Here is a 12,149-nt window from a genome sequence, read left to right on the forward strand (position 1 = left end):
TAGCTAACTAGCTCGCCTCTGCTCCCCGAGAAAAGTACTGAAATATTAATATTAGTGCAAATAACTGTAATGTCACAGAATGCAACCAGAGATACTTCTTTTGATTTTTTTTACTCGCTGTTTTCTGCCACTAACAGAAAAAAAAAAAAAACTGGGATTCACATTGTACCTTGAGTCGTGAAGCCCTGCGACTCTCTTTACATTTCAGTTGCAGAGAAATCCAGGCAAAAAAAAGATGTAAGTATTGTTAGCCAAATAATAACAAATGTAAATGGCCGGAGTGCGCACAGCACGCGCAGGCTTGAAGCACCAGGCACCTGTGGTAGGCACTGCCAGCAGGACATGCACCCAAACCCAGCAATTAGTGCCAATTAGCGTACAGCCTCATTAAATAAATGACGGTCTTTGAGCTGCTGGGCTGAATTAGGAAATTGAGGCAAACTTGACTGCATTACGTCCCTTCAGACTCACCCTCAGCACTAATAATGCCTCAACAAAATCACTCACAAAATGTGAACAGACGAACCATGTGACTTCATCCAACTACGTGTCATTAAAAGGAACTTGTCTTGTTACGTTAGAGTCTTATGGGGCAGCCTGGCCCAAGCGCATCTACTTAGGAGGCAGATGTGAAGGTTATATTGATGTGACCCCTAACCAGCCTAAAGAATGTGGAGAGTTTATAGTAGGGTATGAATGTGAAGCGAACTCAGTCCACGAGGACAGACATCCACAGCCGTCCAACAGACTGAGCACCGATTCTTTGGGGCCTTTGCCACTGCCGCCATTACCTGACCCGCACTGCGAGCTGAAGGTTTTCAACTGCAAAAGTATGCAAGCTGTACCCGTCCCGTATCTCACTAGCAGGGCCGAAGGTGAGCCTGTACCGAGCTGGTTAGGCCACCACCATCTGACTGGTCAAAATACACAGCGACAAGAAGGAACCAGAGGTCTGTGACCATATGCACGGATCATGTGAGGGGGAAAGGACATATTCTAGATAGTATTCATTATCAGTATCACACATTTCTATTTATAACTCGGAACTTGTGGATTTTCTGCTTAATAAAGTGCTATAAGAAAGGATAGACGGGATGGATTCGTAATGCCAATTTTCACAAGATAATGCTGATTCCACTAGTGTTCAGTGTTAACAGCGGTGATGCTCACAGACGTACTAGCAGATATTAGCACATAAATCATGGTGTACACCGTGTGCACAGTAAATCTTTGGTTTTACGTCACTGTCGCTCCCCAAACCCGACAACGCCTTTACCGGGCCGACCCTGCTGCAGTGGGAAACCGAAGCGAGCTGGAACCGCACTGTAACTAGTGTCTCTTTGCAGTGTGGCTCGGTGTCACTAACAGCAGAGACACACACAGACAGACAGATGGCATGAAGGACGAACATCAGGGTTTTGTATCATTTCTATCTTTGAGCAAATGTTTACATTTTAATTCACTGAGCAGATGCTTTTATGCAAAGTACCGTTCTTTTTTCGTCCCTGAGGGAACCACATCCTGGAACAATTTGGGGAGGGGAGGGGGGGCGACGGGGGTGACAGAATTCAAACCCACAACCTTCTGATCAGACAACCACACAGCTCCCCCCTTAAGCTACGGGGGGGGGGGGGGGCAGGCACATTTGCCATGCAGCTTGTGTGAGGCTGGGGTGGCGAAACAGACAGTTGACATTAAATGGTGACGATGGACTGAGACAAGTACTGAGAGGCTGTGTCTCAGCCAGACAGGAGCCCGTTACCCCCACAGGCAACAACGCCACACTTAGCACTCGGTGGTGGGCTGACTGAACACCAGATGATTGTCGTTTCCCTTGGAAACCTCTGTAACAAGTACGCCTGAGTTTGAAATGTTCGTTTTATTGTGGCGAAGCTGCTCCCTGGTGATTAATTCTCGCTGACGATTTCACAGCTCCTACCACGCATGGCGTGCGGTTCTGTTCAGCTATGTTCCTGAAGGTTTTGTAAGCTCATCTCGCCCCGAGCTATTTTGCTTATCATTTGGATGTTTGCATCAATACCCAACAAGGAAACTTCTTTAGAAAATGTTTTTGCAGAATGACTGTCCTGTAGAGCAGCCCTTGTGCTTCAGATATAATGTACAGCTTATGCAAAATACTAGGAATTGACTCAGTAAAACAGATTTTGTACACGCAAAGTGTTCCATTGATCGCGTGCAACAAATGCATGGGCGTTCTTCCTCATTCAGCTGCGCCCAAAGAGAATAACTAGCACTAGATAGATACATTTTGATAGATGTGCCATAGTGCAATGAAAATAAGTAACATTTAGACCTGACGAGTCACGTAAAATGCATGTGTAAATAATAATACATTAGACGTGGTATAATGACCTATAAAACGGAGTGATATAGCTGATGTGCCACTGCGGTTATTCTCTGATAACAGCACTCATAGAATGCATCTGGCCAATGAGATTTCTTGGTCAGACCTAACAGTTGTGGGCAGCGTGTGGCTCAGTGGGTTAGGGCGCTGTGCCTATGAGCTGAAGGTCGTTGGGTCAAATCCCAGACTCAGTAGAATGACTTTACCATTGAATCATTGAACATGGGCCATGACCCTGTGTTCTCTCAAAATGGTACATTTCACTAAAAGTGCTAAATTAAAAGTGTAACATAAATTAGTTCTGCATGGAGAAGCTGGTCTGTCTAGGTGTGGGGGTTTTTTAAGACTGTGGAGATACTAGTGCATAATCCGGGGAGAAGCAAATTTAGTGTTAGTTTACGTCCAACAGTCATGTCCTGGAAAAAACAGAGTCCATCACAGCAGTCTGGGCCCAAATATTTACTCCTCAGATCCTTTGTCATCATCGCTGAACCAAAAAGAATGTGGTTCAGGTATAAAAGCCCTTGACTACAACAGAACAGGATTGTGTTACCCTGACAGCTAACATGCATGCAGACGTGAAGCCAAAATGAAGCACATTAGCCTGACGCCGAGTCACATGTCTTTCTTCCCCGTTCAGTCACGTGACCTGGGCATGGCCTAATTAAACGACGGCACTCTGGGGATTTTCCAAGAGCAACCAGCTCGTTGATCAAAGCTGAGCACCATATGATGTATATGATGTCAAGCTGCAACAGAAACTCAAAACGCAAGACTGATCATGCTGCAGGAAAGGAAACCAGGCTATTTAAATCCGCTAGTGTTAGCGTGCAGGGTAGCGTCCTCCCTTAAACATTCCTGTTCCGCTCCCGGGTCTATCGTTAGCGCCGACATGTGCATAGACACGTTTATAAGGGTGAAAATTGCCGCATTATCTGTGCACTGTGACACCACAAAGACAGTCTTATGGGAGGATTGTCCCAGGAGACAATAGCATTAAGCTTATGACATCACAGACATTAATTCCTTGGGCCTTTTTACAGAGCAGCTGCTTTGAAAGACGTATTAATGAGATTTTTTCTTTTTAGCGGATTGCTGATTATTGTTCACGTTCATGGATGGTTCAGTTGCTATATACTGCCATGAAATATAAGCAAACAGATTTAAAGAAAGCCTCCCAATGACTGTCATGTTAACACACAGAGAGATACATGCAGAATTAATTAGAACAGGCACTTCTGGACCACTCGGGGATTATGTCCACCCCCCCCCCCCTTACACACTGTCCTGTGAGACCCCCCCCCCCCCCCCAGGAACGCCGTTTCATACGGCACACCTACATATGGGTGGCATCACATTAAAGTCCACGTGACCACATTTCAGCAGAAGTTAGGTTTCTCTCTAAACAATGCAGCCCATACAAATGACACCATCCGTGCTTTCCTTCTAAAACAAAAGGAAACAGCGGATTCCATCAACCAGTCAAATGTAAGTATGACTTGTTACAGTTGCGGTTATAGTGTTTGCAGTGAAATGTTTGGTTGCCAAACTAAGACTTGTGATAAAATGGAATGAAGTAGAGAGAGAAAAATAATTTTCCACTTTTGTGTTATTACCCTTCAAAGTACAATTTACTCTGCAACAAAATAAATTATGTTCTTTAGGATTCAACTCTGTGTCTGCTCTCTCTCTCTCTCTGACACACACACACACACACACATGTAGGGTATACCTATCCTTTTGGGGTCCGCTCATTCACTTCTAAGGGAAAAATGCTAACGCTAACTATGACAACCTTAACCCCCACCCTGCCCTAACCATAACCATAAGTAACCAAGTAAAATGCAAGAGTTTTTGCATTTTTAGTTTTTTCATAGCAGTCACTGATTTTTATAAAATAGAGTTTTTAAAAACGGATGTTTATCACGTTATGGGGACATTGTGTCCCCATAAGGATAGGTATACCCGCTCACACACAGACACACACACATACATGCACACACACAAACAGACACACACACACCCACACACAAAAACAGACACACACACAGACACACAGAAGGACACCTTGTCATTTACTGTACTGAAATGGCCATGTACTGTCTTTGCTGTTTATAACTATAGTTTGCTATATATAGATTTGTACTGTAGGAACAAAATGTAAGATGTATATAGAATATGTACATTTATAGATCAGTGGATGTAGTTAGATTGAATAACAGAGATAAATGTTAACTTTTGGCAAACTTGTCATCTGACTCAAGAGGGGAGAGTCTAGCTAGTTAAACAAATGAATTAAAAAATGTTTAAATACTGACTCGGGGTCGGACTCCTTTGCTCACTGGCACCTGCAGGGCTGGGCCTCCCAACAGCAGCAGATTCAGGATGTCCTGCAACTCCTCCTAGCATCAGGCCAGTTTAATCCTGCGTGCGTGCGTGCGTGCATCCATCCATCCATCCATCCATCCATTCCTGCATGCATATGTGCGTGCGTGCATGCATAAATCCATCCATTCATTTCACCCTTTCTTCCATCCTATGCCGCTTCTGGCTTGGTAGACAGTCTAATAAAAAGTACTGTAAAATTTCATGGGTACATACTTACAGTATGTATTATATCAGGGCACATACACACATAACACAAAATCCTTGTATTTTTATTTTTTTTAACAAACTTGGCCAATAAAGATAATTCAGATTTTGATAACAACTATCAAAATTAAAATAAAGATAACAGGATGTGAGCCATCTCTTCTTAGAGATTATGTATTTGCCCTGGAACTTAATACCACAAAGTGATCAAACGGATTCGTGAGCGACTATCGGTTGTGAACAGAAATATCAGACAATCATTTACTTTTAACCTTGTGTCATGTCCGGCTTGTGTTTGTAAAGAGAATCGAATGGAATATGGATTCAATACAGTTTCATTCCTTCATTTCGCATCACTGAGGATATCTGTTCGTTTTTCTCGTATAGCTACCATAACAGCACATATACCGTTACATAATGTGCCTTCTAGCAGAATTCAGAAGTGCTTCTTTCCAAGCTCTCCAGCCCTTTGTGCAGCTCTCCAGCCCACACGGCTTACAGAAAACTAGTTCCCCTAAAAATAGAGTTTTCATTCAAAGCGACAGTCCAGCTACCTTCACTGGGAATATAATGACTGCAAGTGCTGCATGTAATCCCTCACTGGGCTGCTTTAAGACTCTGGGGAAGCTCATCCCAGATCCACGTATAACCAGCCACGAAGAACACCTGAAGGGTTCATCTGTAATGTTAAACAGGGATAAAAAAGAACTCCTTGGAAATGCTTGGAAAGGCAAGCAGCCCCCAGCCAGGTGTAAACAGCGGGAATCCACTTCCTGTTGATACATATGCGAGGTGTTAAATGAGTGCGGCCCTCACACACGTTCACCAGAAGACGATTACATCATCCTGCAGAGTTTCCGCAATGACACCAGCCTAACTCTCTCGAATACTGAGCAGCGCTCGCTCACCTGCCGGCCCTTTCCACAGCATTCTGACCACAGCACTTAGCAGCCACTGGACACTGTACTGAAGCTTCGTACCAGTACGTGAACATATCCTGCGCCCCCCTTTTTGAGACGGACACAGACACAGAGGTGAGAGTAAAGCTTGGGGTCTGAGCACAGGATAGCAGCAACCAGCACCCCAGGAGTGCTTTTCAGGGGGCTACTCTGCAGAGCATGGGATTCAAACCAACAACCTTCCGATCACAGAAGCCTAAGCTCCTGGGTGATGGGATGTGAGGTTACAGATTCAGCGACCATCATCTTCCTATGACACACTGGTTAAAACTCTGCTCATTTTAAAACATGTTTAAATATGACAATATGAGCATTAAACATGTTCCACCCCCCCCCTTTTAGTTCGCAAACATTCCACAGAAAACTTTGATCAAACTGCACAGGCATCCGCAGATGATGCTGAGGTAAAGACGGATGATGCACTTTGGATACGTCGCCATGTCATGAAAACTCCCTTCACAACTTACATTTTCACTTCATTATCACTTACTTTGAATAGCAGTCGAGGGGGGGTTTATTCCACACTAACTGACGTGGCAAATTCATAGGATTCGAATATATAAAACATTAAAAAAGTTATTAAAAGTTATACACTACAGGGATATAAGTATGTTACCACCAGCCTGTCCAACATCTCACCCTGAATCACAGGGCATTAATATGAAGCTGACTAACCCTTATTTGCTATAACAGCCTGTACTCCTATGGGAAGGCTCTCCATTAGGTACTGGGACATTGCTGGTGGGATTTTCTGACATTCAGATTGGGCATCAATGCTGGGTGATCAGGTTCCTCTCTGTGAGCTTGTGACACTTCGCAGCTGAACTTGCTCCCAGATGTTTTGACCTTTGGAACCACTGCACTTGCAGTGAGGAGGACCAGGACAGCTCCAGCAGACTTACTGCAAAGATGGTGGTTGGTGGACAGTGACTAACTGCTTCTGCACAACACAATCTGCCGCTAATGTTTGTTGTGGGATATTGTGTGACTGTGTGCTTCATTAAACCCTTATGCCAGCAATGGGTGCAAATTTATTAGACACTTCCTCAAATTAAAAGGGACATCGATATACTTTTGGAAATTTTGTGTATTTTAGTCCTATTTCACTACAGAAAGGGGACGGATTGCAGGATTTCCTGCAGACGAATGGCCAGCTGTGTGGGTACATGACATTAGAGCAGGAACTGCACAGAAGACCACAATTCAGACAAAGCAATGGCCCAAAAAGACAACGATTCAAGTGAAAAGATACTCAAGGTGCAGAGAGGGAATACAAAGGGCCTCCCTCCCCTGAAAGTCAGCTGAGATCTCAGCCATCGGCTCCCAGCTCCTCTCAAGGTTTACGTGACACGAGATTCACACCTGCGGCACGAGGAAGAACCGTGACGAAACCGTGGTGAAGCAGGCAGAGAACCAGATGGTTCTTTTTAAAAACGGCTGACTTTAGCTCATCCGACTGCTGTCGAGTCCGTTTGCCTGCGACAGGCTTCTGGGTAAAAGCAGCAGAGATATCAGAACCACGCGACGAAGTTTACAACAACCTGCCCCTAGGGGGCGCTCCTGCTCATTGTCCCTTGTACCCGTGTTGTGGGCGTGTCTCCAGTCTCCCTCTCCCAGAGATCACCTGACTGCAACCACCAATCAGCATGTTTAATGAGTCAACGACTATGTACCCATATAAAACATCCATCCATCCATCCATCCATTTTCCAAACCGCTTATCCTATTGGGTCGCGGGGGGTCCGGAGCCTATCCCGGAATCAATGGGCACGAGGCAGGGAACAACCCAGGATGGGGGGCCAGCCCATCGCAGCTCACACTCACACACCATTCACTCACACATGCACACCTATGGGCAATTCAGCAACTCCAATTAGCCTCAGCATGTTTTTGGACTGTGGGGGGAAACCGGAGTACCCGGAGGAAACCCCCACGACGACACGGGGAGAACATGCAAACTCCGCACACATGTGACCCAGGCGGAGACTCGAACCCGGGTCCCAGAGGTGTGAGGCGACAGTGCTAACCACTGCACCACCATGCCGCCCCCCATATAAAACATATCGACATTAATTTTTAATATAATATATACAGCACTTTTTTAGCAATCTTTCACACAGATAAACACCCAATCTTAGAGGGCAGAGCCTTGCTCTGAAGAACACGACAGCTCAGGCCCAGGGTTCGAGTCGCCTGTCCCACAGTCAGCCTACGACTGCGTCTCCTACGTTTGGTGGCCTCCCATTGGGGTGAGAGAAATTTGATGCGATAGGAGGAACTCCACCATGAAGGAAGGCGGTACAACCTGGCCGAGAAAATGAAGAGAGGAAAATGGGGGGTGTAAATATCATCACTGCTGTCTGACAGGTTGGAGCCCCTTCTGGGGAGGGGGCTGTCTCTCTGTCCCCTGCATCCTGAATCAGGTTTACTGCCAAACTGCAATTATTGAAAATATTGCTTATTGCTGCATATATTATTTTAAGCATAATGTCCGAATACAGAGGTAATATATTTAATAAGATATTAAACATTAACAACTGAAAACAATGATATTATAACTATTATTCTTCACTAAAAATGTCCGAATTTCAGAAGTACACAGTTTGTAACACGTATACGTAACCTGCACAAAATGGATATTGTATACATGAGAGCAAGCCTAAGTAACACTATGCTAAGTGTCCCTTAAGTGTACCCACCCCCCACAGGGGCAGACTGGAGTTGGCCCCCTTCCAGCTGAAATAGGCCATCTAGGCAGGGGTATCGTCACACTAAACACTGACGATCCTGATTCATGCTCTAACCCAGATTCATCGCTGTAAATTTATACACACAGATATTGCAACTCAGGCGAGGAATTAAACAGAAAACGCACTTGCTGGAGGTGTACAGCCAGCGCTTTCTAAGACCAATTTTAGAGCGTAATGTTTAGACACGGCCGAGATGCTGTTCTGCATTTTAGCAGCTGCGTTCAGGGAGGATGGACCTCGTGCTGCAGAACCGCTAAATCAGTCTGGGTCTATCATGGAACAAGTTCCACTCTTCCTCCTGGTCGGCAGGGGAACCCTGACCACCCGATAAATCAAATGTATCGTCGCAGTTCAGTAGCTCTCCAGAGTACTTTCTCCGTAAAAGTAGCTCTCACTGTGAAAAAGGTTGGACACAACTGCAGTAGGAGGACTTGGTGATTCATTGCTGATTTTGACATGACATAATATTACCAGAAGGTCCCATAAATGGTTTAAGAAAGGATGTGCTTTTAATAGATTTTATATATTAAAGTTCTGAAGTAATTGTAAGAACAATAAACTATGCGTTGCGAAATATACATGTATAAATTGCCAGGTTTCACCAATTACCGCTGAATTGCTCCCGGATAAAATGTTCGTTTGTCAAGCTGGGAAATAAAAGCGGCATATGGCAGTGAATAGGATTAGCCCGTCGCCCCACCTAATCGCAAGTAACTGATTATAAACACTAAAATGGTACAGACTTAAAAATAATCCCCTCAGCCCTCTCTCCCCTCAATGTTTTTATGCAAAAAAAAAATAAAAAAATAAATAAAAATGCCACCTCGCTCAGACTGGGACTTGCAGGAATCTTGACAAGAGAAAATGTGCCGAATCTCAGGAAATGTCAAACTCGCGCGTCACCCGGAGTCGACTTTAAACAACCTCAGCGGACATCATTTGGGTTTATTTACATCATGCACCTTACCGCCTTGTCTAATTTTAATTCAGAGCCGTTACTGCAGATGCAAATTCTTTCTTTCAAGTGCTCTGCAGGGTGACGTTGTTTTTTCATCAAACACCATGAGAATAACTTAGTGTGAAATAGCCTCGACGTTCGGACAGACATGATAGTGACAGAAAGGTCCGCGGCTCTGGAGGGGCGAGATCCCACACCTGCGCCCCCCTGCGCGTTTTCCCGAGCCGCAGCCGTAGGAGCATCCGGGGTGGGGGGACGTGACCCACAAATTGGTACCGGTCAGGTGGGGGACTTACCTTCAGGGAAGGGGTTAGGCTGGACCACGTGCAAGAACGTGTTGACCATGTAGAAGAGGGCGCCCATTGGCCCGGGCTCGTAACTCGCCAGCGTCTCGTAGACCCCAGGGGGGACAGACCCAAATTGCAAAGCTCCCGAGTCTCCCTGCTGTGTGGTGGCCTGGGGCTGGCCAGATATGACCCCCCAGCAGAGGAGGAAAGGTAGCACCACCTTGACCACCATTGTAGAGAGGAGGAAAGGGAGCAAGATGACAGGAAGGCGGCGAGGGGCAAATGTATCTCGCTGTGCCCGAATCGCCTAAGCAAAGCAGGAAAAAACACAAGCTGTCAAGCTGGAGAGGTCTGCAAAGTTTAAGTCCGGCTCCTCGGGGTGGAACTCCTGGTAAACATCTCGCCCAGTTTGGCACCTCCTCAGCAAACAGCGGTGCTGCTCTCGTCCTGCTCTCCTCTGCCGCGCGCCGTCTCTGAGCGCGGAAGGAGCACCAGTCTGTGTGTGTGTGCGCGTGTGTCAGTGCTCGTGTGTCACTGAGCGCGCGTGCGCACGCTGGTGAGAGTGAGAGCGGCGCGTCTCCCTGTAACGGTTGCCGTGGAGACCGCGGCAGGATTGAAGGCCAGCTCGTGCTGGGGGGGGGGGAGCAGGGGGGCCGGGGGAGGAGCAGGTCGTCATGCTGGAGGCAGGGCGGCCTGCGAGGGTGGGAGCAGAGGAAAAAGCCCGTCGTTATGGGGATGAGCCTATAAAAAGATAAACAAAGCAGGAGTGTGTTTGATATCACTGATACAGGGGTGCCAGGCGCTGACCAAGTGCCGTATCACAAAGCAGGATTTCTTGTTTAGCTGATAACTTTTCAGGGTTAACATACTCTGGGCAAAACTGAAATGAACGAAGATACAGTCCATTTAAACTGGGGTACCTTAAACCCGACAAGTTATCTGGCTAAGCAAGAAATCCTGCTTTATGATACAGGCCCCCGGAAAGGTGCAGAATCTCCCCCGTGAATATTGAACTGAACACGGGATGAATCATCAACAAGTCATAATACGCTAAGATTCATCCTGCATCTCTCAAGCTGTCTGGAAGATTCACATCCATGATTCTGGCAACTAAATCTGGGAATTACTGTAACCCGGGAACTGCGGGAGGTTAACTGAAGACGCGTGTTATCCAAAGCAACATATCGTTTTGATAAAGCAGGGTCAACCAGTCCCTCGATTAATTAGGGGTTAAGTACCATGCTTAAGGGCTCGATGGTGAAATTACTGACCCTGGGATTTGACCCAGCGACCTTCTGGTCACAGGCACCGCATCCTGACCCGCTAGGCAGTGCATGGCGAGTTTCGTGTCGTCGCTCCTGTAATTTCAGCAGGCCCACCGCAAAAAGGGGTGAAGCTCCAGACGAGCTCGGCTTGGGGAGGACGGGGCGTCCATGACTCACGACGGGGAGCTTCTCCTGCCGTCTGCGCAGAGTAAACAGACACGAAGGAGACCCTGGAAAATGGGGCAGCAGAGTTATGAAGAAGCACAGAAATCCAGCAGCAGGCGGCAGAAATATCCAACCGCGCCAGTTGGTTGGGGGTTTGATACCCCAGGCAGTGTACAGTACTTCACAATGCTTACAAAAGCCAACTTTTATAGAAACTAAGTCCAGCACCTGGGCCCCAAATCTGGCCTCTCCAGGGACCTCAGATCCTGATTTTCTTTTAAAAATGAGCATAAATCCTCCCACCGTACAGCCTTAGTGTTTAAGGAGCATTTAGCTGTGACCCAAACAGAACAAAGCCTACGTTTAACAGAGAGCAGCGTACCTTTGGAACACGAGCGAGCAGCGGCTGCTCAGTGGTGCCCATACCTGGCTGCTTCCACGATGATGCTGAGATGAATCAGGCACTGCCCCCCCCATAATGAGGACAACATTTTAGCTTAGACTACAGAAACAGTGGCTTGTCTCAGTATCAAAACAATTACGTGCCTATAAGGTATCTTACTCTAAAATAGCTGGAATTAATCCCATTTTTGTGAAACAATTAGATTTTAATTTAATTAAAAGTGAGGTGAATTATCTAAGCTTAACAGACCAATGAAATAGGCTCAGCTTAAAACAAACTGGCATTCGGCGTCCATTAACACAAACTCACTCTTCAGGCTCGCGTTGGGTTTGCGTCTCGCTGCCCGTGACGTTCATGCATCCTCCAGCAGCACCTGCAAGCCGCTTACAGCAAGTCTGACCTCCG

General features: G+C 46.3%; 1 protein-coding gene across 7 annotated transcripts in view; it reads right to left on the reverse strand.

Annotated features, from left to right (window-relative positions):
- The window catches only part of LOC125704602 (prominin-1-A-like), a 41,876-nt gene extending 31,481 nt beyond the window's left edge, over positions 1–10,395 (reverse strand). For all 7 annotated transcript variants that reach the window (XR_007381191.1, XR_007381192.1, XM_048970388.1 and 4 more), the window contains exon 1: positions 9,921–10,395. Coding sequence is in view for 5 of the 7 variants with exons in the window: in XM_048970388.1 (XP_048826345.1) it covers positions 9,921–10,143 (223 nt within the window). In the remaining 2 variants the exon portion in view is untranslated. The remainder of the gene's footprint in view (positions 1–9,920) is intronic.
- Positions 10,396–12,149: the final 1,754 nt, after the last annotated feature.

The sequence above is a fragment of the Brienomyrus brachyistius genome, chromosome 12, assembly GCF_023856365.1.
Source record: "Brienomyrus brachyistius isolate T26 chromosome 12, BBRACH_0.4, whole genome shotgun sequence".
Taxonomy (NCBI): Eukaryota; Metazoa; Chordata; class Actinopteri; order Osteoglossiformes; family Mormyridae; genus Brienomyrus; species Brienomyrus brachyistius.